We start from the raw sequence: 27,232 nt of genomic DNA on the forward strand, positions 1-27,232 counted from the left end.
GCCGAGAAACTTTTCTCATAAAAAGTACTGATTTACAAAAAAATTTATGTAGCTCGACCCCCCCCCCCCCTCTGGATCCGCCTCTGCACATAAACCAGCAAAAGTGATAGAATATAATCATGTAGTACGAATTTGATTAAAATATAGATTTCAATCCATTTTGATTTATTTCTTCCAATTGACTCCACTCCACATAGAATTGAGGTCAAATGAGAAGTTATAGAGTTAAAGGAGCTTTAATCGCTAATATTTTGGACCTAGAAATTGGCCCAAATGGGCCACAACGCATATAATAATGTAATAGGAATTTATATAAACTGTTTTACATTCAATCGTTTCCGTTTTAGGCTACTGTGAATTATCATCAGTTATGTTGGCCGAAATACGCCAGAAGTTTCAACCTAAAGTCGGTTTCTAGCGTCTGGTTATTCCAGTCAACACCCGTAGCCCCCCAAAAAATCGAATTAGCCCCCCCCCCCCCCAATATTTCGCCAACAATAATGATTTCTTAGGAGCCTTCTTAGCCGCCTACCACCATCAGCCCCTCCAAAAAATTCCGTAGCCCCACCAAATTTTATGAGCTGGCTACGGGCCCGTCAACACCGATAGTATTTATTGTGCATGCTCTCCAAATAAGAGTATGCCATCACCGTTTGACATGACTTGTGGAATATGTCTAGCCTCATTCTTTGAGCACCTTGTTACAAATGGCACTGAAACGCATTCTGGTACACGATTCGTGTACCAATGGTAAAATGTTAATTTTGTCTTAAATATTGGATATCAGAAGCCCATCTTTTCCAGGTAAGATCACAACACCAATGCTGATTTAAATTGCAAAAACAAATTCGTGTTTTTAATGTCGAAGATGTTGGATGATATTGAGTTACGGGGGAGAGAGAGACGAGAGAGAGAAATGGGGTTTAACGTCCACTCGACACAAACTAGGTCATTTCGGGACTAACATATGGTTCAATTTTATTTCAATAATTCGCTTGCGCGTAGGAGTCTTTAGCAGTGGGAGGAAACCGGAAAAACCCACGAGGTTGGACAGGCGACCCTACTCCTTGCCACGTACAACCGGGAAATCGAAACCCCGCCAGTCTCAATGACAGACCGTATGATACAGTGCGCGCGTGCTAACCATTCGGCCATCCAACCCCCCATTGAGTTACGGACTTATAAGCTACTTTAAACTGTGATTAGTGATGTCAGGTATTTTATTTACTACAAGTATTTCACACAGATTATACAGATAATTTCATACAACTGTAACAAGGCCCTATTAAACACTTGAGCGTATAGACATGCAGTGTCTGGCTCTTATATGCAACCGGAAAGTAACAAGTTCGTAAACAGGATCTCAGGCTTCCCGCGTTGATTACGTGTAGTTTAATGGTTGAGTCAATCTGTTTCACAGAGAATTACGAATATTCACTGCTGATTCACCCCCCCCCCCAATATTTTGGCCGCAAGTACCCTTTTCTCCAGGTCGTTGCACGCAAGTAACTATTCTATTAAAACAAAAAGGCTTGAATTTAACATAGGAGTAGAAGTGAGGCTTCTAGAACGTAGACTTTCAGAACAAGAAAACCCTGCTATGCTCTATACTGTTCCCAGGGTTAAAAGACCCGCGGTTGCGAGGGTCGCGATAAGATAAATGAACGGTCGATCTTTATTTCAAGTCCATCTCATGTCTGTTGTATCTATGACATATTAGGTAATTAGAAAAACGACGCGATAGAGTACTATTTATAATCTTTCCTTGTGCCCCTTATCCAAATAATTCACTGCTATGGCCAGTTGAAACAAGCGGTCGCCATGCAAGATATGCCCACATTTTGTAAGAAATGGACGGGGAAGAGGTAAAATCAAAAGGGCTATCCTATCATTCAAGATCATTTGATTCTTAACATATTAAAGGTTCATCAGAATGGGACGACAATGGTAGCCCCCTCCCCCTCCCCCCTGGAGTGCCTACAAAATCCGTACATATTTCAGATTTTGCGTGAAAAGAAGAGTCTATAGCTCTAGAATGTAAGGTCTGATGTTACCAAAGTCGAACTGATCCAAGAACTTTTGATCTTTAAACACACAGTTGAAGTTCATAGTGAAAGGTACACAAACTTCATTCATATTTAACATTTTGTGTAAAAGGCAGGGGCAGATGCGCAAGCAAATGGAACCCACCCATGAACTAGTGATACTCTTTTTAAGTTTCATCTAAATCGGATAAAATTGTGACCTCTAGATGGTCCAAAACCTGGGTATTACATGATTTTATTATACTACTAGCAGGATACCCGGCTTCGCTCGAGGGTCATAACTCCGAAACCGAAAGTGGTAGACTAACGCCACCTGGCCTATGTTACTCCCCGGTCCGAGCTACCCCTATACCCCAAATTTCAGATTCGGGGCAGACCTAGTGTAGCCGCCAACCCCGAACAGACCGGCTTCGCTCGGGGGTCATAACTCCGAAACCGGAAGTGGTAGACTAACGCCACCTGACCTATTTTACTCCCCGGTCCGAGCTACCCCTATACCCCAAATTTTAGACTCGGGGGCAGACCTAGTGTAGCCGCCAACCCCGAACAGACAGACAGACAGGCAGACAAACAGACAGACAAACGACAGTCACAAATATGAGTATAAGATAGATTTTCGAAAAGGGAAGTGGCTATTTGATGGGGAAGTTTCGGTCCGATTTTGCGGAAACAATTATGGTGTAACGGTGATATATTTGAACAGTTACGGTCCAATACGAGCCAATATCGAAGAAACCCAGATCTTTGGGATATAAATATATATTTTAAATTTCATCAAAATTGGATAAAAAATTCGAACCGCTGGATGGTCTACAACCTGGGTATTACGATCAGATCCTAATGTTAAAGCTACTGGCAGATTTCGTCAAGGTCACGACATGTAAACAGGGTTAGGGCAGGGGATTGTTGCAGAGGATTTTGAGTTAGGGTTAGGGCTAGATCTTTGGTTAGGGTTTGCACTATAGCCCTGTTTACATCTCGTGACATTGGCGAAATCTGCAGGTGGCCTTAATATTTAGATCTAAACTGAATATTATATGCTTTTATGGCAGCGGCCATTTTGTCGGGCAGCTAGGTCTCATTTTCAGGAAATGTGAACTCAACCGTAATTATGGTGTAACGGTGATATATTCGAATGCCTTTTAAATCGGATAAAAATTGTAACCTCTAGAGGGACCACGAGCTAAAAACGCGATTTTTCGTATAATCAGGGGCTATAATCCAGAAAGTTACAATCAGATATGCGCGAATATGGAAAGGAACCAAACATACATTTCAAGTTTCATCAAAATTTGATGAAAAATGTGACCTCTAGAGTGTCCATCAGCTAAAAATGTCATTTTTCGTACAATCAGAGGTCATAATCCATGACGTAACGGTCCAATACATGCCAATTTCGAAAGAAACCAAGATCTTTGGGAGATAGACCTATATTTCAAGTCTCGTCAATTTCGGATAAAACAAATTTGACTTTCTATAATTGAATGGGGTTTTTTTTTACAATCAAATAAAAACTGTTACTTCTACTGGGTTCACGGTTTGTAAAATCAGGGGGCATAATCCAGGAAATGACGGTCCTATATACGCCAATATCGAATGGAACCGAGGTCTTTCGGTAATAAACGTACATTGTAAGTTTCATCATGCATTATGCATATATTTGTCAAGTTCAGCATCACAGGATTGTGTTTTTATGGTAAGGGAGTTAAAAATGAAATAAAATTTCACTTCATTGCTGATTAATTTTATTAGCCAGAAATCGCTTTGAAAGCGTCTCCGACGATCTAGATCCCCAGGCGACCCCTGGACCCATGCCTAAGGACCTAGGATGGTAGCCCCCCCCCCCCCCCCCAATCAAGAATTGCTTCCGCCAGCCCTGCTCCGGAGATCTTGCTTGCCTCGAGCGGAATGAACGATTACTACTGCGAGATTTGCAAGCCACCAGAGACAAAGTCTCCCCTTGGAATGCGGAATGCTTACCTCGAGCGGAATAATTAGTTAATCCCGCAAGATTCGGAAATAGGGAATCAAGTAGTACCACTCATGTTGCAAGACATGTCAATTTTATCAGTATTCAATTTGAAAAAAATAAATCCAGTGTATCCCCCACGTATTGTAAATAAAATATATAAAAATAAATATATGTAAAAGTATTGTAAAATGAGAAATCAAAGTAGGAATTCCCGTAAAATATTATTGTTTATATCGCGTGTATCTATTTAATCGATTTTTAACTTAACGAAGAAATAAAAATTAAATTGAGTGAGGCTTCGGAAGCCATTGCCAAGAATTGGCTTCAGACATAAGACCTAACCAAAAATCTACATAACATTCACACAAACTGTCACAGCTACCTTTAGCAGTGCTAAGCAAATCTAAGAATGAAATCTAAATGAAATGAAATGGGGTTTAACGTCCTACTGTTCTGCTCCTAACCTGGGCTAATGAAGACGGGCATACGCCATACAGTGTGCTGTGAGTGAAATTTTGTCCGGCCAGCGGCGCTACGGTCTACTCTTATATCGAATTCCAACTGCCAGGGGATCTTTTACGTGCACGCCAATGTATACAAGGGACCTCGGTTTTTCGTCCCATCCGAACGACTAGACAGCTGTCCTTGTCAGGCCCTCCATCCTGCATCACTGACATGTGGGGAAATCACGCCGGAAAATCTGAATGAACTTTCTCGGCCAATGCAGTGATCGAACACCCGACCTCCAGGCTAGCGAGCCAGCGTCTTACCCACTTAGCCAGAATGAAATCTAATCCTTGGTTATGAATTAAAGTAATATTTTGTTAGAGTCTCTATATTATCCATTATGTATCATATATGTTCAATATTTATGTAATTATGTATGTATGTATATATTTTTATAATGTACATGTATCTAAATCGGAGAGAGGGGTTACACATAGGCATAGCCTGTTCTCCAATCCAAATTCAGTTTTAATGAATAAAAAATATTGTTTAGAAAAAAAAAAATCTTCTGCCTTTGTTTACCTGTAGTACATGCGTTTTCTGGTTGTGACAACACAAGTGCTTTCTACCGAATTGGAAAACGCACAAAATTTTAAAAAATATGTTAATAGCTTAGCCCCACTTGCGGAGAGAGTCTTGAATTAACCTATGGTATAATGTTCTCTGTAAAAAATTTAACACTTCTTATAATGGACACATTGGCAGCCACTCTTCTTTGAAAAGCTAGACGACGTCTTCCACATTAACACACCAGACAAAGACGGCTTTTTTTAAGAAGGAATCTGCGAATATTTTTTCCCTGTGGTTCGCGGTCACGTTAGATTCACTAAACTTTTGCGCAATTGTCGCCGCCCCACCGACAAATACCTAACCACCACACTTGTACTGTTAAGCCCTCGAAGGGCAGTCAAGTCAGCCGCGGTGCGTGTGTGTGTGGTTGGGGGGTGGGTAGAATGGGCCCGTTCCTCGGCCCATAGCTACTTTCGCCCTGGCGCCCCTCGTGACTACAGCTGAGAAGAGCATACTTTGCTTGTGTGTGGTATCTTCAACACTTGTCATTTTAAACTCAATGGACATTATATATAATTACACGATGATTCGTGACTTACAATTAAATATGCATTATGTAAGATTATGAGTGTTTGAAAACGTAACGTATACGTTTATTATCGTCTCGATTATCCATTTTATCGTATTTTTTTTAAATCTCGGGGGAGTTCGAATCCATTTAAATATCGGCCATCCGATGTGCTAGGGGATTAATTATGTCATGTGAATAAATATCTTAATAATAATTCAAATAAAATTGAAGTCGGAAAGGCAGATTTAGCTCGTACAAGATACTCGTGACATGTTACATCTGATTAAGACCTCCTTCCTTCCTCGTTCATTAATTGCTTGTCAACAAACTTTTATGCACAAATATGTTGGTTACTAAAATAAATTCTCATCCCATAAATACTTGTTAATATTATATCCTTGTTTACTGCTCTTACTGAGGCCTTAATCCAAGTGAATTCAAATCCGAAGATACGCCGATGGGGACGCCCCCTTTCCCTAGACCATACTCCGAGAAGAACAAATCATTAACGTGTCAGGCCACGCTCTTCGTTGAGGCTTTATTTAACGGCTTTCCATTTACAGACACTGTAATTTTGTAAAATAACAAAAACACAAGGATTTTTAAGTTCCTTGGTGGACTCTTTATATGGGATAAGCCATATGTTATTCCTGTCTGAATATAATAAATATATCAATCCGATGAAATAGATTATTGAAACTTAAAATCTGTGTTTAATTGACATTTTAGCCTTTAATGGGTGGGGGGTGGGTGGCCGAATGGTTAGCGCGCGCTGTATCATACGGTCTGTCATTGAGTCAACTGGCGGGGTTTCGATTCCCCGGTTGTACGTTGCAAGGAGTAGGGTCTCCTGTCCAACCTCGTGGGTTTTCTCCGAGTCCTCCGGTTTCCTCCCACTGCTAAAGAACCCTACGCGTAAGCGAATTATTGAAATAAAATTGAACCATGTGTTAGTCCCGAAATGACCTAGTTTGTGTCGAGTGGACGTTAAACCCTATTTCTCTCTCTATCCTTTAATTGGTACTCGTATGACAAAATAAAATCAATGACGTCACTATTACATCACAATTATGTCATATATTATGCAAACTAAGAAGTGTCACCATTCTCGTAATGTCTTGGAATTGTGATGAATTAATCGCTAATGTCTCAACATACTGTTCACAAAAACATGCTTTGATTCATTTAGTAAGTCGTTTTCTTATTTGATTAAAGTGCCTCTCTGATTTTGAAATCGTACTGACGCTTTTTTTTCTGCTGTTTAGTATATAACTAATTTAAATAAAATTCATTAAAATTGATAAAGTCACAAAATAATAGTCTTGCTTGGTCCAGTCGATTGTCACATGTGTCTGCCATTTTATTATCAAACAAACTTATAGCAACAGTTTTTGAACGCCCAGTCAGAGGGTTGTTACCACCATCCTTTTTTCCGTTGATTAATTTTGTGAAAATCAAAGCTTATCATTGACAAGAACTAAAACATGTTTATTTTTGATTCCCCTTGGTCACAAAATGGCGTCGCCGATAGGATTCTGTCAATAGTTTTAAAAAGGGTGGAAGGTTGGAACAGCTGATCATGGTAAATATAGATAAAAAAATACTGCAGGAGCTGAGGGTGTAGATCAACCGTGATTAGCGGAAATTGAAGATCTTAGGACACAGCTTCAGCTTTTAAAAGCAATTTTGGATGATGTTCAAAAGAAAACGCCAAGAGAAAGATTAGTTTTTGCTCCTCGAGAAGGAAGAATCGAAAGATTTTCTGGCGCCAAAGGAACAGTTTCTGTCTAGAATTTCGAGAAGAAGTAACTAGGAGTCTTAAGGCTAGACCAACTTCCTTGGAAGAAAGAGTAGATTTTATCCTAGGTCATTTAGATGGTCCTGCAAAAGAGGAATTATGTTATCGCCCTGCAGCTGATAAGACAAATCCAGAAGAAATATTAGATGTATTAGTAGAAGTATTTGGCGAAAGGTCTTCAGTTACTGAATTGTTAGGTCCGTTTTAATATGAAGACTATAACTACCATTCATAATGTGATGCGACAGCACGCTATACAAGCCAAAATGAACTCGAAAATAGGAAATTAAGAAATAATACACTGCGATAATAGCTCCCCTCGTTTTTTCCTAATTTCCTATTTTCGACGACTTGCATTTTGGCTTGTGTACCGTCTTGTCGACTTTCGACTTCGTCATTTTTCCCACGTTAAAATTCAAAAATGGCGACCACATTGAAATAATAACATTTCGCTTTTTTTAAAAAGTTAAATCTAGCTGTTTATACTGTTCCCATAGCTATTTTAATGATTCACATAGTACCAGTTGAAGTTTCTGAAATATCAATAAAAGCTCTGGAATGATTTCAATCAAAAAAAATAGCAGTAAGCAAAACATCTGAAATAAGTGGTGGGGACACAGTATATCATGTCCCCACCACAAAAAATATTGATGGGACGCCCATACATATCTCCTTTCAGTTCAGTCACGTTATCTTAAGTGTTCATGTTGCATATCGTCTTAAGTATTTGTCAAGTAGGAGATGGATCTCCCTACACAGTTACAATGAAATAAAATGAAATGGGGTTTAACGTCCTACTTTTCTGCTCCATCCATGCTAATGAAGCCGGACATGCGCCATACAGTGTACTATAAGGGTAAGTTTGCCTGGACAGTCGTGCTAATGACGACTCATATTTTTAATTCCAATCAAAAGGGGTTATTTTACGTGCACGTTAATGTCTGTAAGGGACCACGATTTGTCGTCCAAACCGAAGGACAAGACGTTGTTCGCTGCCAGGTCCACTGCCCTGCACCCCAGAAAAGAGGAAAATAAAATAAAACTAAGTACGAACAATCCAAACCATTAGACAAAATTCGAAGTCCCAAAAAAAACCCCCAAAAAAACCCAAAACGGTACAGGCAAAATAGTGTAATCAGCAAAATGGACTGTTCGCCGTGTGCGATATACACGACAAACTGTGGTAATAGGTGTCCGGAAGAGTAAGCTTACCCTGCCTGGCGCCACAAAATTTCAATTTCATATAGGTCTAAATTGGTCTCATAACTAGAAGTTATATATGGTGTCATGTAGACTACAAAGCAGGATATGCTTAATCTTTGAGAATCACCCGGTACAACGTGGCACCGCCCTTAAGTTTTCATCTGACCAGTAGATGTAGTCTAGCTTATGTACACCCCGCCCCCCCCCCCCTTCGTTAGTCGTCGGTCCGTTAATTTTTACATCTTCGGCATCGTCTGAAGCGTTTTATCTATTTAAAACTACTTTGATGAATAATTATTCATTCAGATTTGTTCAAACGATCTTGGTCTCGCGCCATAAAAGAAAATTTATACATTTTCACATGTATTTGCGTTTTCCTAAATTTCGCAAATTTTATAGATTTGGAAGTGTCTGTTCAGGTTTATTCCGATGTGTCCGATCAATCACAAAGTACCTGGCAATGGCTATTCAGATGGGCGTCATGTAGTGTGTTGTCCCCTACTCTTTGTTGAATTCCAACTACCAAGTTGATTTTGACGTACATGTCCACGTGTTAACCACGGTTTTCACCCCATCCACTGATGATCTACCGTGGATCTCAATGGGGTCCGGATAATCGCGAGGTTTGTGTGCCAGTGACAACTGCCCAATGCAACTTTCTCCGCGAAGCATCATCGTTCGTGTTGTGAGCAGCGAGCGATACGGACATTCGCAGGTAAAACTGGAGTATAGATGATTTGACCTTGTAAGCCTTTCGACCATACACACTGGTTGGCTAATGAAAATCGTTCGCTCGAAATATTCCCAAACATCCACTCTAGAGGCAATCTCCGCGCGAAAGCATATCGGACCACGTTCGCGTTCCGGTCAGTATAAACGACCCCATTCCAATATGCGATCGCCGCGTTCACGGTTGCGGTCGCGCTTAGTGTAAACGAACCTTCAGACAGTTACCGCGAAAATATAATGGACCTGACGCACACAACACTCTTTCTGAATGGTAAATGGCATATTTAAACACAGCAACAATATGTGGCCATGTCCTTTTAAACTGATGTCGCACATACAGTTAAAGTTTAAAGTGTGAATAAAGCGCACTATCAATGAATCTCTCTCTCTCTCTCTCTCTCTCTCTGTGGAACGATTTTGTTATTAGTTCCTGCAGGTGGGCATAGATAGGAAATAAAAGAAATATGAAGTTAGGTAGAAAGATTATGTTTCTGGGTAGTTAACTAGTTCATGGAATACAAATGACAATGTCATGCCTATATATGGTCACATGCGCCATACTAGCTCGACGAATTGTATCCGGACATCCTTCTTCAATAAACTAAAACACTCACAGTCACCATAGTAAGATAGCCTACGTATCATAATGTTATGCCTATATATGGTCACGTCTAGTCACGGATCTGCACCTTCTTGTCGTTGTCGTTTACCGGGTCATTGTACTAATAAACTACACCATTTAGGGACTCTCATAAAATATTTATTTTTAACTTGCATGCCCGAAACGAACCTTAAGAAGCCCCACAAAGTTGGATCTGAGAAGAAATTTGTGAAAAAATTATATATTGTAATGTCCAATATCTTGTGGAGCTCTTACGGCGAAAGACACCACAGACTAAAATCTTGTAGAATATAATTTCTTCTCATCTTGTATTATTTTCATTGTATTATGTTAAATATCTCTATTTAACAACACAAACTTATATTAAATGTTGAAACCAATCTGGTTAAAACACAGATCCTATTTCGTTTCGTTTTTATAGTTCAAAATTTCGTTTTACTTGTCTTTACTACACTTGGATCTGGAAGAGTTGTTATTTAACTCGTGTTCTGAATGGTGTCCGGGACAGGCCCGTAGCCAGCTTGCTAGCTTCGGAGGGGCAGTGGAGTTTGTTGAGGTTTTTTTTTTTTTTGGGCGGGGGGGGGGGGGGTCACACCTGGCACAGTCTACAGTAGGTATTTTAGAGCTATGGTCGGCAATTTTTTTTTCGGGGTGCAAAACATTTTTTCGGGGGGGGGGGGTGTATTGCCCCCCCCCCCCTTGCCCCCCTCTGGCTACGGGCCTGGTCCGGGATAGGCCAATGAAACGGTCTGTTACGGCGAGCTTCAGGCGGGTTTTTCACGGAACTGTGGGTAATCCACTAGTAACATCAATGCTGATTGGTTAATAAAATGTCTGACGTCATAGGGGCGTAAGTCGGTCTTTTGACTCCTGACGTGACCTATCGCTATAACTTGTCAGATCTTCATGTAGTGTAGGCCATCGAAAGTATAAAAAAACGAAACGAAATATAGATCTGTTTTTTAATCAGATTGTGTTGAAACAACACAAAACCTGTATTAAATTTGTTCAAATAACGCAAACTTGTGTTAAATTTGTTCAAACATGTGTTGAAATTTGTGTGAAAATCTTCACAATACTTGTGTTGAAATTTCTGAAACTTGTGTTGAAATTTCTGAAACTTGTGTTGTAATTTCTAAAACTTGTGTTGAAATTTCTGAAACTGTGTTGAAATTTCTGAAATTTGTGTTGTTTCATACATACTTGTATTTAACCACCAACTAAAGCTTATGTTGTATTTTACCAATTCATATCCAGTAGAGGCGTACATAACGATTTTTTTTTGGGGGGGGGGGGGGGGTATTTAGCCAAAATGCGACCGACTGATGCCCATACTCCCAGTACGCGTGACGCAGTCAGGAGCCGAGCACCACAGGTGCGAGTTTTCTAGGGACCATGTGCAATAGCGGATCTAGAAGCTGGGAATATGGGGGTGGGGTGGGGCGGTTCCAAATCCCACCCCACAATGAACGTCAACAAAATACTAGCTATAACATTAAGCGTCCCGGTAGAACATAGATAGTGACAGATGTTATAGACGGTTCCTACCATCTTGACACGTGAAAGTGATTTTAAACCTGTCTACTATCGACACCCCTGAAGGTTTTGGTAGCATTCCTTATGTCATTATGTAACCTTAACTTGTTGGCATGTTTCATTTAAACTTTCTTTGTCTGATAATCATGTATTGAATGCTAGACCTGATATGATACATTAGCCAGATGTCTAATAAGATCCTTTGTCTTGAAGGGTTTATAAATCCAGAATGGAAACGACATAGTCAGTGAGGTCGGGGCAAGGACGCGAGAGCGGAGGCCATGGGCGCCTTGGCACGAGCCGAGACGGAACGAGGGAGAGCGTCTGGGAGTTGGCACATTACGATGTGTGTACTTGATGTGTAAGAAGCAGAGAATAAAAGTATTATAAGATGTTAAACTAGTCTTGTCATCTGAACCTGATATAAAGACCCAATACTGTAACAATAGTATTGTATAATTATATAGTTGTTCGCCGATCGTTGTCTCGCCGGAAAGCAGTTTTATTTAAGTTGACATAAAGTTTATGTCATATATACTGAGCGCCATTGAATACGCATCACTTAGTTTTTCGTATAACAAAATGATCCTGTAAACATATTCAAATGGGAACACGTCAATAACAACACATTTGTACACTTATGGATGTTTAATCTGTAATCAAGGGTACAAAGTCAGAGGGGTCAAAACCGAAAGTACGACACAGATGTAAGTAGCGCGTGTGTCCCCCACGGGCCATCATCACGGAAGGCTACAGTAACAACGCGACCCCTGCAAATGTGTAGGGCGGTCCGGTGATGAAATGTGAAGCCTCTGCACACCATTACACTTCCCCCACCCCATCGATCCGTTTCGAAGACGCAGCAGTCTGCAAGACGTTCCCCAAGACGTCTCCACACACGTTGACGGCCATCAGCGTGATAAAGATGAAAGCGACTCTCATCACTGAAGAGCACACTTTGCCAGTCTACTCTTCTCCATGTCTGGTGTCCTTGAGCCCATATCAAACGCCGCTGACGGTGATGATCCCTGAGGATAGCTCCAACATAAGGTCGTGCACGGAGTCCTACTTCTCTTAGACGACGTCTTACGGTGTTGGCACTTACTGGTCCTTGTCTTCTGACGACTGCTGCACCTGTTCGAGTCGCTGGGCGGAATCTGTCACGCAGATGAGTGACCCCAATGTAGCGGTCTTGAGCCTGGGTTGTAACGCGTTGTGGACCAGGACGTTGACGGTCACGTGTTGATCCAGTAACTCGAACACGTTCCACCAACCTTACAATAGTGGACTGATGACAATTGAAGTGTCTGGCAATAGCACATGTAGACATGCCAGCCCTGGACATTCCCATGGCTTCATTCCGTTGATTTTCAGTTAGTCTCGGCATCTCTAACTGAGTTCATTGCTGGGAGAAATTCTTGTGGACGAGAGGACCAGAAATATGAGTCAATGGGACAGAATCTCGAGATCTGCCCCTGTCAATTCCGCCTGTTTTGCAAGGGTTGACATAACATTTGTATAGTTTGACGCCCCACGACCCACACACCAGTATAACTGGGCAGTTCATTATAACCGTGAATAAACTGAATATGATAGTGCTCAGACAGTATAAGACAACATATGAGTAGAAGAAGGATATAATAGTCAATGTCATGGTAAAGGGAAGTTGGAACCAAATTCTCGTTAACGAGAGGATAAAAATGGGACAGAATCTTGAGGCCTATCTGTCAATTTCGCCTGTTTTGTTTGTTTACCTCATTAATTCCTTTAATGTACCCCCCCCCCCCCATTTACGCCCCTGGGTGGGGATAAGATTGGCGGGAAATGAGTTCACGTTGATTGAAATGATGAATTTCTAAGAGCTTGGTGAAACATCTCTAAATGTGTTTATAAGATTCCCATTGTGTGGGGGTGGACACCGGGGTGGGTGCCCGTGTGTGTGTGTGTGTGTGGGAGGGGGGGGGGGTGTAATGTATTCAGAAACCAATTCACATTGTAAATCTTCATTCAAATCAACGTGGAATCATTTCCCGCCAACCCCCCTCCCCCAGCCCCAGTCAACATAATGACACTCAACCCCCCCCACCCATTGTAGACATTTGACCCCCTATATCTCGAAAACGCCCCTTCAAACGCCTGATCACCAGTTAATGTATTAGGTCCTAATAAGAATGCTAGTACATGTGACAATAGAACTATTTGCAGTGAACCTTTGAAAGTAAATAATGAACTCGTTGTTCTTAGTTCGGTATGTGAATTTAACTGTGCCCCAAACACCCAACCTGATACAGGTACACAAGTACTAGATCTGCAGCTGGAACTCACCAAAATCCATACCATTTACCTAAATCTGTCACATGAGACTGATTGTATAAAAACGTTAAAAGCTTTGAACTATTTAGACTTTTCATATTGTTAACTGTATTTTTACTTTTATGATTTGTATTTTATTTGTTTATGTAACAGGGACGTTACTATGTTTAGCGGGGTAGAATGTGACCAAGCCATACCCATTTTTTCTTTGTGTCTGTGTGTTTTGCCAACCGGCCACGAATCTTAATGGATCATCTTTGAACTTGGGATGTGTATTCCTTATAGCCTAAGGACGACAACTGCATGTCCCGACCCCCAGGGGCAGAGCTAAGCCAAATTTTTGTGTTTGTCGTTTACAGGCCGCAATTCTGAATGGATCAGCTTGGTACTTGGCATATATATTCCTTATAGTCTAAGGGCGTCAACTAATGATTTTTGTGAATGCCCCAACTTCCAGGGCCGGGGCCACGCCCAATTTTTGCCTTTAGCGCCCGAAAGCCAAAATTCTGAATGGATTATGTTGGTATACTTATTCCTTATACTCTAAGGACGGCAGTGTCACATCCACTTTTTTGTTAACATTTGGTCTGAAATTAGGCAAAACAAACCGAACACCCGACGTGGTTTCCCCTTGTCAGTGGTGCAGAACGGAGGGCTTGACAAGGACAGCTGTCTAGTCCTTCGGATGAGACGAAAAATCGAGGTCCCGTGTATACATTAGAATGCACGTAAAAGATCCCTTGGCAGTTGGAATTCGATATAAGAGTAGGCGATAGTGCCGCTGCCGGGCGAAATTTCCCTCGTAGCACACTGTATGGCGGATGCCCGTCTTCATTAGCCCAGGTTAGGAGCAGAACAGTAGGACGTAAAACCCCATTTCATTTCATATTACAGCCATTTCATATTTCATTCTCTTCATTTTAAAAAGTACCGTATCAGTCAAAGCAGAACTGTGGACGTATATTGCAGCGTTAGCGATGTTCTAGTTTCCGTTATGATTATGTAAAAATTAACGCTTATCATTGACAAGAACTACAGCATGTTTATTGTTGATTCCCCCCCCCCCCCCCATAGGCGTACGGGCTCAATGAATGTTAGGGGGCGGGGGGCAGAACCCGAAATGCCCGAAAACATTTCGGGTTTACCAGCGGCGCCGGTCTTTCTCGAATGACGAAGAAGCGGAGCTTACCTTGTATGGACCCCCCAAAGGAAATTTTTGAATATTTGACGGCTGCAAACACGTTTTCCTGCTATTTCAGCCCGTGAACAAAGCAATTTCAGAGTGGTCTAATATAGCCTAATTAAGATGGCTGACTCGAATTCCAATGGATCGTTTACATTCCACGGAGACGGGATGAAATTTAACTGCTGCAAACGCATTTTCCTGCTATTTCATCCTGGCTGACCAGAATTCCCAACAAACAATCAATCGTCGCGGGGTATGGGGGCCTCACCCTGCCGGAGAAAATTTTGAAAATTTAACCACCGCAAATGCGTTTTCTGCTGTTCTAGCCCGTGTAAGCAACTCCAAAAGTATCCAATGGTTTTGTAACCGAAATCCCATTCTGAATTCCAACCATCCAATCAGACTGTTGCAGCTGCATTCACAAATAATATTCGATGTCAGAAAAAAGTCGCACAAAATAGAGTGGCTCCAGACAAAATGTTTTAATCCATAGTCAACTCAGTACAAATTCGTGGCATTCAATTAAAAGAAAAGTAAAATTAGTGTTTTATTAGGGCTCGATGACAGTTGGGGAAGCAAAACTAGAAATGCCCGAAAAAATTTCAGGTTTACAGACAGCGGCGCCGGTTTTCCTCGAGAGGCGAAGAAGCGGAGCTGACCTTGTATGGACCCCCACACAAGAAAATTTTGGAATATTTGACGGCAGCAAACGCGTTTTACTGCTATTCCAACCCGTAAAATTAGTGTTTTATTTGATTTCGGGCACTTTATTTTGCCAAGTAGATGAAACAATTTTTTCATCACTTTACCCGCCTGCCCGAAAAGTCAGCTTGCCCGAAAAGTCAGCTTGCCCGAAAGTTAGGGGGGCAGCTGCCCCCCCCCCCCTGCCCCCCTGGCTCGTACGCCTATTCCCCCCTGGTCACAAAATTATGAAATAACTTACATCGTCAAGTTCTTGAAATTCCACTTCGCGCATGCGATGTACAACATAATTAATGTCATCACCATTATACGTCACCGAGTGGGCTTTTCCGTTAGTATTCTAGTTCTATGTTTAAATGAATTAATTATTACTGGAGAAGACAGTCGAGCATCATTCACTTGTAGTAACAAGTTATAATAGGTCTACCTTTTTCTTCTTCCAAAACCAGTAAAATCTGGACACACTACTGAAGAATCATTGACAACCAGAAAGTTGGTCAGACGTCAAACAAGTAAAGGAAACAACAATTAGCCTACCACCAAAAGATGGGTTTATGGAATCTATTGTGTCGACTTTGGGGTGTAATAAATAGGATTTATGCACCCCTAGCACTAACCAACTATCACAATCTGCTAAATGATGAAGAGAATAATTTGGAGCAAGAAGTTGCAAATGGTATGTATTTGTTTAATGTTTCTATTTCTAAGATTACGTCAAGTCAGTTTTGTAACGTGAATTTAAAATTCTGTATGATGCACATATTTTGGTATTAGTTGTGTAGTAAAATTGCCCAGTCTCCCTTGTGTCTATAATGGACTGGACCAGTTTTAATAGTAGACTGGACCAAGCATGTGCTTTTAGAAGTTATAAAAGACCACATTCATATGCACATGCTCTCTCAATCTCAATAGCAAGTTCTCTGCCCTCTATGCTGAGTTGGAAACCTGTGTTTGACTAGAAGTGTAATAAGAGTTGGTGTTGTGGTGTAAAAGATATTAAAAGAGATCGGTTGATAAGTGCCCTTTTATCTATAAATATAGTGGTGAAAATATCCTTAACTGTACTGGGGAATCACCCCTTGACCCATCAAGCCTTACTTGGCCATCACAGGTTAGGTCAATGGGGGGGGGGTGAAGCCGTGGGGCTTAGGCCTGATCTAATTGTAGGATAAAACCCCAATTTTACTATAAATGGCGCTGCGGCTTTTGAACTTTTGTGGGTTAGTGTTAGTGGGAGTTAGTTTAAAAATCCCGTTTCCCCTGGATTGAGTGGATATAATTCACCTAATTGCCCATGGTAAATTATAAAAAGTAGTAGTGATTGTAATTTCGTATCGGATATATTTATTAAGGTAATTGTAGTTCATATTGCAATTGGGCAAACGCATATACTCGAAAGCGCGGGAAAGTACTAGCCGTCACCTTGGTAACGCATGCTTTGTGAGTGCTTGGGGTTAGCTCTAGCTATATCGATAGTATTTGTCATTAGGAAACTCAACAAATAATTTAGATTACCTCACTGTGGATTATAATATTTCTCTCACTTTTATTAATCTGCAGGGATATTAATTTGTACTTAGTGATATTTATTGGTCTAGGTTTACGTTAGGTGGAAAATATAATTAACTCAGGAATTTCCCGATAGGCATTTTCGCCGGAAGTAAACAACCAAAATGGCCGACTTTTGAGAAAATAGTCAAACTTTTGGGAAAGTTTTTAGATTAAGTTTAATTCTTGACTTGATTAAGTTGAATTATTTTCTTAGATTACTTTTATAGTAAAGCCCCTATATCTTAGGTTATTTGAAAGGGTAATTTGTTAGATTTTTGTTGCAAATAAAATTAGTTTATTGAAATCAACAATAATCATAATATGTAACACTAGTAACAACAGGCATTGCCTGAGTAGAGCGAAGCTGATTATTGTCAAATATAAAACCTTCATAATTAATTTTTCTCAAGTGATACAAAAAATGTTAAATAATTTTGTTTTTCAAAATCGATTTTTATTTAGATCTAAATTTTATACATTAATTTTGTTTTTAAAAAAAGAACAAAGGTGTGAGAATTATTTTCATTGACGTAAAAAATATATGACGTCATTGATTAGACGCATCATAGAAATAGTTCTTGGGCGAGATTTGGTGTGTAGAATTATTTTTGTTAGTTACGTGATCTCACTTGGGCGAGATTTGGTAAGTTGACATGCACATTACCTGTTTTGCCCAGTGTATCCGGTTCCTGTCTGAATTATTTTTTAATCAACAGTCTGTGGGTGACGTTTTCAATTACGCTCCTGTGTTACCGGAAAAGAGCTTTGCTCAAGCATCGCGCTTTGCGCGGTGCTTTAGAGCTTCGCTCTATATCATGGCAGAAAAATTAAGATTTTAGTACCGAGTCTAAATGGCATGTTAAATCAGAACCCTTTGATTATAGGGAAGCTTTTCTGGAGGAGGCAGAGGTATTTTTAGAGGATCCCTGGTCATGCATGCAACCCCCTTTGTACCCAAGTCAAGATGTAAGATGTAGGGAACCCCAACCTTACCCCAATACATTTGAAAGGGAGGGGATGTTTGTAAGACATGACAATAGACATCAACCAAGAGAAGATTCCTTTAACCCCTGAACGATTCCTCGCTCTTTAGTTTATAACGGGAAATCAGATGGAAGTTGGGATACTTTTAGTGATAAGTTTATCTGGTTGGCCCTGTCCCAGCCCTGGGGGTCTCATAGCTCGTGGTGTAAGGATTATCTATGTTATTGTTTGACGGATAAGGCAGCGGAATACTTTACAAGTATAACTCGAAGATTTCCTCGCATGAATTTTAAATCAACTTTAGAAATGATGCAAAAACGCTTCGGAGGTCAGACTATTCCGGAGGCTGCCCAAGTTGAGTTTCAGACCGCAACTCAAGGTCTTAATGAGTCGATAAGTGATTGGAGCGATCGTGTACAGCAGTTAGCATTACGAGCTTACTCTGGTTTGTCGTCGGATGATTTTATAGCTAGGCAATCGGTTTTGAAATTGGTTTCGGGATGTAATAACCCAGAAGCGGGCAGATTTGTCGCTAACTTGAGGTTAATTGACATCGAGGAAGCGGTTGAACGGTTGCAGTGGTTTACTCATGTCAACAGCGTAATTCCGTTAAAATCGACTTCAGATAGGAATAGGGGTAGTGGTTATCCCGGGGGAGATAGAGGTAGGATTTCTTAATGCACCCGAGATTGGAAATTGTCCCCGAACAGATAGGAATGATGACTATGATTCGGCTAAGTTTAATTCTCGCCAATCTCGATCCTCGCTCCCTCGACGAGTATATAAAGACCCGAGATCTCGTGTTAGTTGTACTTATTACTACCCTGAGTCAAGATCACCCAGTCCCTCTCAAGTAGGATTTAGGGAATTGCCTCAAGCAGATATGCAAACAGCAGTGGAATATAGTCCGGTATATCCCCATGTACGTAGGACTAGTCCTTCTCCTGTGCGCAATCAACTTAAACCTCCCAGTTTAAATGTTAAGGCCACCCCTGAAAAACCTAAAGAGGAGTCGGAAATAGGTCAGATGAAGACGGAAATAACTCAACTTAAAGACATGATAGCCACTTTAATTCTGACATTAAATAGAAAGTCCTCCCCTTCACCTAATAGGACAAGTGTGACATGTTTGGATGTGGACAGGTGGGACATTATAAGAGTGTCATTTGCGATTTTCTAATTCGCAATTACCTCCCTCTGCAATGAAACAATTAAGCTTTAAAGACAGTGATAATTTAAACGATCAAGGGACGAGGCAGTAGGCCTTCCCTCGATCCCTGTTGAACAAGGCCCAAACCTGAAACAAGCACCCCTACCTGAACCTGTAGACAAATGTTATATTGACATTGCCCCTATATCCAAGTTTGGGAGGAGTGATAGTGTTTCTAAGCCTGATGAAATTTCTGTTGCTAGATTACCCTCTGTTATTGCATATAGTCCCTTTAACAATAGAAAATTTAGTTACTGAGTCGTTAATTGACACTGGTTTGGATTGTACTATAATATCGCCTGAGGTTTATGATCAAATTGAAATTAAGCCACCCAAAATTAGGGATATTACCATACATGCAGCAGCCGAAAATATGACATTTCCTGGATTTTTGATTGGCCCCGTTACTCTCCGAATAGGGTCTTTCACGTTTACAGGTAATGTTTATGTAGCCCCAATAGCTGATACAGCTTTACTTGGCTTAAATTTTCTTAGAAAATGGAAAGTTATCATTGACTTTTTACATGAGTGTTTACTAGTAGGTGATGAGACTATTCCCATAGTAACAGGACTAAGGCCTACGTGTAATACTGATAGTACTCTATATACTGCCCTGGTTATGGTCCCTACTAAAACTATTATTACGGCTAGGTCAGTCACTTGTCTACCTTGTAAAATGGATAGGACATTAAAAGATTATATGATAGAGCCTATAGAAAGTGAACAGTTACTTATCGGTCGTACTCTTCATTTGAATACTGATTATCCCACAGTATGTTTGATTAATGCGTCCGATAAGGACATTGTTTTGAAATCTAATGACATAATTGGACAAGCCTATGAGGTTGGAAAGGAATCTATATTTCCTATCCCCTTAGGAGATTCTTTCCCGGGGTCCCCCACCCTTAATCCTGTAGGTCCCAAGGTCAATGAGGTATTAAATGAAGATGGTATCCAGGAGATACCTGAACATTTAGTTTCTTTATATGAACGATCAATTAAACATTTGTCAAGCGTCCAAGCAAGGCAATTAGCTGAGTTATTGATTGAGTTTAGTGATGTTTTTGCTCAAAATGAATATGACTTAGGAAATTTCACTTCTATAGAACATGCCATTCACACAGGGAATGCCTTGCCCATTAAGGAACGGATGCGAGGACACCTTTGTGTTTTGCCTCAGAGGAGGAATCCCATTTAAAGAAAATGTTGAAAGCAGGTGTTATTGAACCTTCCACTTCGGATTGGGCGTCGGCCCCCGTATTGATATGCAAACCTGACGGAAATGTAAGATGGTGCATTGACTATCGAGCTCTTAATGCAGTTACGACTAAGGATGTATATCCTTTGCCTATTATCGAAGAATGTTTAGATACCCTTGCAGGTAATCAATGGTTCTCTAAGTTAGATGCGAACTCTGCATATTGGCAGATCAAAGTCAAACCTGAAGATCAAAAGAAAACAGCATTTCTGACTAAATTTGGTCTATTCGAATTTAAACGCATGCCATTTGGATTGTCCAATAGTCCCTCCACGTATAGTCGCGCTGCAAACTTAGTGTTACAAGGCTTGAATTGGAATATATCGTTGGCTTTTATTGATGATGTGCTAGTTATGGGGCAAAAATTTGAAGATCACATATCTAATCTTAGAACAGTGTTGGCACGTTTTCGTGTCTTTTTAAAAGGGTATGCAGAGAAGGCGCTGGCCTTATACGCTATCACGGGTAAAAAACCTTTTTATTGGGGGAGGAGCAGCAAGAGGCTTTTGAAAATATAAAGACTGCTTTAATAACTACCCCAGTTTTAGCATTACCTGTGGAGGTTGTAAATATTGTATAAGAGCCCATGAAAATTGGTATGAATATCAAACTAATGTTGAGGAAGCTGTCCCCTTAATTCCACCCAAAATTAATAGGAAACCTACTATTGATATTGACCTAAATAGTTTTAAAGGGGAATGGCAAGATAAAATTAATGAAAATTTTGGGACTACCGATTTAGATGGTTTGCTAACTACTTGTGCTCTGATAGTTTCTCCACAAAATAATCAGGGAAATCCCCAAGTTTTAACTTTGACTCGGGATGATTCGGGAATAGATTTATCAGGCAAATTAGAGGAAGAAATTAAAGTAGGTCAAAGTCGAGATGTTGATCTTGCGATTTTGTTAAATTGGATGATTAATAAAATAGAGCCAGGGAAGGGTGAATTATTTCTAGCTAGTCCTGCCTCTAAAAGTTACTGGATCAATCAGAACTTATATTATTTAGATGAGAATCAAATTTTGTATAGGAAAGACCCGGACGGTCATTCTCAATTAGTAGTGCCCAAGCTCTTAGTTTCTGAACTGTTACGATTAAATCATGATGTCCCTGCAGCTGGCCATCAAGGGATGGATCGGACTAGATATAGAATAAGACCAAAATACTACTGGTATGGGATGACCCAGGAAATTAAGTTATGTCGCATCATGTAAGCAATGTAATCGAAGTAAAAAGGCAACTAGGATAGCTAGACATAATTTAGTCAATTATCATGCGGGGGCACCTATGGAAAGAGTTCACCTAGATTTTCTAGGCCCTTTGCCTAAATCACATCAGGGAAATGAGTATATTTTGATGATGGTGGATCAATTCACCAAGTGGGTAGAATGTATCACTTTGCCATCTCAAACTGCGGAAATAACAGCACAAGCCGCGGTCAATGAATTCTTTTCGAGATTTGGAGTTCCGTTCCATATTTTTACCGATCAGGGTCGGAATTTCCAAAGTGACCTATTTATATCCTTGTGTGATTTATTGAAAATACATCGAGCCCGCACTACCCCTTATCGTCCTTCATCCAATGGTCAGGTGGAACGATACAACCGGACATTAATGGATGCCTTACGTTGCTATATGGGGGACACGCAAGCTGATTGGGACATTTATTTGCCTCAGTTAGTGGGTGCCCTTAGTTCTTCTGTAAACCGGTGTACGGGGTATACGCCGAATAAGTTAATGTTGGGAAGAGAAGTTAACATGCCCGCGGAGTTAATGTTTGGATCTCCATCGGAGGATCAGGAACCCTTGCCTGATGTGTATTTGAAAAATCTTAAAGAAAATATTACTAAATCGCATGAAATGGCACGTAAGACTTTGCAAACTCGCCAAAAAAGAATGAAAAAGGATTGTGAAAATCTGGAAAAAAACATATCGGGGATTGTGTGTATATCTTGGATACCGCATGCCTCAAGGGGAAGAATAAGAAATTAAGTCCATATTGGGTAGAGCATTATAGGAATAAAATCATGAGGAGATAATCCTACCCCAGTGCGTCCTACTCGTAAAATCTATTGTGTTTGCCGAAAACCATGGGGACGAGGATTTGGAATAAAGTGTGACCATTATTTAGAGTGGTTCCATGGACGGTGTGTTAATCTAACCTCTGAGGAGGCAGAGTCTATAGATATATATACCTGTCCCATTTGTGATTCCTCTTAAAATTTTATATCCATGTCAATAGTTTTAAAATGAGTGTTTTTGTATGGGGATTTTTATCTGTCATTCAAGTTTAACTTTAGTTTTTAATGTTTATGCTTTTTTCCCTCCTTGAGTGTACATAGGACATTGGTTGGTCGGTGGTATTCTGTAGGGTTAATTTGTTTCCCCAAGGAGGGTCTCCTTTTATAAAGTTGGGGTGTGTGTAGTAAAATTGCCCAGTCTCCCTTGTGTCTATAATGGACTGGGCCAGTTTTAATAGTAGACTGGACCAAGCATGTGCTTTTAGAAGTTATAAAAGACCACATTCATATGCACATGCTCTCTCAATCTCAATAGCAAGTTCTCTGCCCTCTATGCTGAGTTGGAAACCTGTGTTTGACTAGAAGTGTAATAAGAGTTGGTGTTGTGGTGTAAAAGATATTAAAAGAGATTGGTTGATAAGTACCCTTTTATCTATAAATATAGTGGTGAAAATATCCTTAACTGTACTGGGGAATCACCCCTTGACCCATCAAGCCTTACTTGGCCATCACAGGTTAGGTCAATGGGGGGGTGAAGCCGTGGGGCTTAGGCCTGATCTAATTGTAGGATAAAACCCCAATTTTACAATAGTTCTTTTAGCTATGAGAACGTAGCTAAAAACGTTGAGATATACTGATGTGCTTGTTTTAATTTTAGCTACGATTGGGTGCCTTTAGTTTCACCTGGCAAAGTACCCTTATAATATACTAACGACAACTGCAAACGAAACGCATATCTAAATAAAAATTTCAGAAGGTTAAATTTAAAAAAAGACGTGGAACGGGTAAGGGTTGGGATAGGGGGACAATTCTTTTTTTTTTCAAATGGGTATTAAGAAGAAAGTCGTTTACAAATTTATTTACAACATTATTAAGATGGTGCATCTTTACAATCAAAACGAGGCTGAAACTTAGTAGGGTGTATGTCCTCCATTAACATTAACAGCTACGTACTGGCGATACATGGACGTAATAAGTCGGTTTATAACAGCTCTGGGTAGTCGGACCATGGTTCCTCGAACTTCGTCTGTACGTTGTACAGCTGTCTGTTGCCCGGGAATCATTTGGTCGATCCTCCGTTTAAGCTCGTCCCAAAGGTGTTCTATGGGGTGAATATCTGGACTCATTGGTGGCCATGGTAACATATTGATGTTGATCAATGCCAAAAAGTCTTGTGTTGCCCTGGCAGCATGGGGTCTTGCATTATCCTGCTGCATTATGCGTTGTTGTTGCCTTCTAAAAAATGGTACCAAATAGGGTTGAATGACGTGGTTGATGTAAACCTGCACAGTGACACCATTTCCGCCACAGGGTCAATATTTTGGCAATCTGATTAAAACACAGATCAAATTTCGTTTCGTTATTTATAGTTCAAAATTTCGTTTTTACTTGTCTTTGCTACTCTTGGATCATTCTCCACAAGTCTCGCTATCAAGCATTCGAACTATGAACTGCAAGGGAAGACAACTTTTTTGGGGAGATTGCTCTTGGATCTGGAAGACTTGTTACACAGTAAACTCTGTGCTTGTTAATCAACTCATGTTCTGCTTGAAATAAGGGGTCAGCCAATCAAATGGTCTGTCGAATCGAGCGTTTGACCTTTTTTGCGCGGAACTGTGGGTAGACATTACCAGCGATAGAAATCAAAACAAAGCAAAAGTAGGTTTAAAAAAACATGGAGCTCGCTAATTGGTTAATCGAATGACTGACGTTATCGGGTCAACCATAGAAATATATATTTCTATGGGTCAACTGCACAGAGTAAAAATACAGAGTGGCGACTCGCATTACGGCCCATAGTCACACAGTGACGCGCAATGCATCTTGGGAATTGTCTGTAATTTACACACACTGACAGTTCGCTCAATGACGTTACGATATCTATATCGATGAACTAAATCTCTTTAATTTCGTAGTTTTATAGTATTTTCGGTAACAAAACTACCGAGAATTATCACATACAATCATACGTTAGTTGTGTGTGTTTTTCGGGAATTTATAAAACATGATTCATGTTTTTAAAACATGCATAGATAAAGCGTGGTACAGCCCGTAATGAAAATGAAGTGAGAGACGGCATTTGTGACGGTTTATTAATTGGTCTATAAGGCCGTAAATTATTGTCGATTTTAAAATGTTTTTATTAACTTTAAAACTAATCCACCAAATACTGGTTTCGATTCCCAGATTTGAAATGTAATTTCCATACACCTTAAAGGCTCAATACCACTCTTGTTGTAACTGAATAATATGTCCCAATCTTTATTCTGGTCAACAAATTGTACTATTTTACAATATTCCAATTAATTGATGATACAAATTTCATCTTAACACACCTTATTTAAAAATTTTGAAAATTCAACATAATGGTTTGAAACGTCTAACGTAAACCTTTTCAAATGAAACTTCGATTTAAAAATATTTTCGAACCCTCTGGACAGTTAAAATAGGATTTAATGGATAATTTACACAACAGGTAGGACACTTAAACATCTACTACTTAGATAGAGATATTATTTATTTTCTGGGGCTTTCAAGCTAGCAAGAGTGTTATTGTCCCTTTAAAATGGACCATTTGAAAATGTCAAAGTGACACGCCCTTTTTTGGATAAGGCCTATTTTACTCAACCTCAACATGATTTAACTTTCTTCTAGAGCTTATTACTGTGTGATTTTCTTATTTATGTTATGTTAATAAAGTAAGCTTTCATTAAAATATAAAAAAATAATTTAAGAATATTAAAATCGAATTTCAAATAGGCATATAACGTATTCCAATAAACAGATTTGAGCCGTTGGTTGTTTTCCAAGATAAAATACCTTTGGCCCCAACGTTGACTCACTGTGTGCTTTTATGATTTTTGTTCTATTAATTAATGTAGGCTTTCATTTTTAAAAAAAAATAAAATAATTAACGATATTAAAATTCTATTTGAAATAGGCCTATTAAATTTTTCAATAAACATTTGAGTTGATTGGTTTCTCTTTTTACAAACAATTATAAACCAAAAACAACTTTAGAATGAATACTTTGCATATTGCTGTGGTTGTCATGTAATGTTTTGACGGACTTTATAGGCCCCCTAATACTATGAAATTATCCATTTTACACTACTACACAAGAATATATTAAATTATTATAAATCTGAAATTTGCTCTAGATATCCATGACATTAGGTCTGATCTGTGTTCAGAGTTACTTTTATTTTTGTGATTTTTTTTTTTTGTCAACTGATTATTTGGAAATAGAAAATTTAGTTTATACTGTGTACTTATGGAATTATCTGCCATGAAAACTGAAGTTAACCATACAGCTACTAGATAATGACAGAGTAAATTAAAAGTATTTTGAATTACTGAATGGTTTAAAATTAGTGATAGTGCTTCAGTAAATATTTTATTGGTCGGATTAAGGCCTACCAGTAAAAGGGGAAATGTGATTTTTTTATAGCATAACAGTATTAGGCTTACTGTATTAAAAGCTTATTGCAACTGAAAATTGAGCAAAATAATATTTTTGTTATGAAATTTGGAAAGGTATATAACATACCATATACTTAACACTTAAATTGTTTACCACAAGTAATTGTAGACCTACATAGAATCACATTTTTCGATACACAAAATATAGAATGTGGGTAAAGCTTACGATTTAAAATTTGATCCTTTAAAAAATCACAACTACATGTAATTCTAAAATTACGAAAATACTAGATAACATGCGATAAAGAATGCAAGGAATGAGTTGGTTTACATCGAAGCCCAACTACTTCTTGTCCCGCAAAAGCGCAACTACTAAAAAAAGATCTACAATTTAAATTACCGGATATTAATACGTTTATTAGACCTAGGACTATGACATGTCATGGATTCAAGTGGCGTGGTTTCGATTCCCCGCTTGTACGCGACAGGTGTAGGGTCACCTGTCCAACCTCATGGGTTTTCTCCAGGTCCTCCAGTCTCCTCTCACTCAGTCACTGCTAAAAAAAGACCCATCAATTGAATTATTAAAATAAAACTGAATCATCTTAGTCCCGAAATTACCTTGATTTGATTTAGCTTAGACAAGTTAGAGCGAGAGGTCATATTATCATAAGTTAGATAGCCTAAAGACGTATACCTATAGATCTACTTCTAGGCCTACAGTACCCAGTGCTCTACATTGGAATATATCATAATATGCAATATAATGCCAATTAATCAATCAAATATGAAAACACCTTTCACCAAATATGTACTCTGACAAAATAAAATTTTTGATGATATATACTGCTGTTATTATTATCTATAGTAT

General features: G+C 39.5%; 1 protein-coding gene across 5 annotated transcripts in view; it reads left to right on the plus strand.

Moving 5' to 3' along the window:
- Positions 1-16,078: 16,078 nt before the first annotated feature.
- LOC126817333 (serine/threonine-protein phosphatase 6 regulatory ankyrin repeat subunit A-like) overlaps positions 16,079-27,232 on the plus strand; it is a 42,072-nt gene continuing 30,918 nt past the window's right edge. For 4 of the 5 annotated variants that reach the window (XM_056100386.1, XM_056100388.1, XM_056100387.1 and 1 more), the window contains exon 1: positions 16,079-16,370. In XM_056100386.1, the coding sequence (XP_055956361.1) occupies positions 16,241-16,370 (130 nt within the window). In that variant the 5' untranslated portion in view covers positions 16,079-16,240. Of the gene's footprint in view, positions 16,371-16,885; positions 17,505-27,232 lie in introns of those variants that run through there. The other variant, XM_056100390.1, reaches the window with a different exon arrangement.

The sequence above is a fragment of the Patella vulgata genome, chromosome 4, assembly GCF_932274485.2.
Source record: "Patella vulgata chromosome 4, xgPatVulg1.2, whole genome shotgun sequence".
Lineage (NCBI taxonomy): Eukaryota > Metazoa > Mollusca > Gastropoda > Patellidae > Patella > Patella vulgata.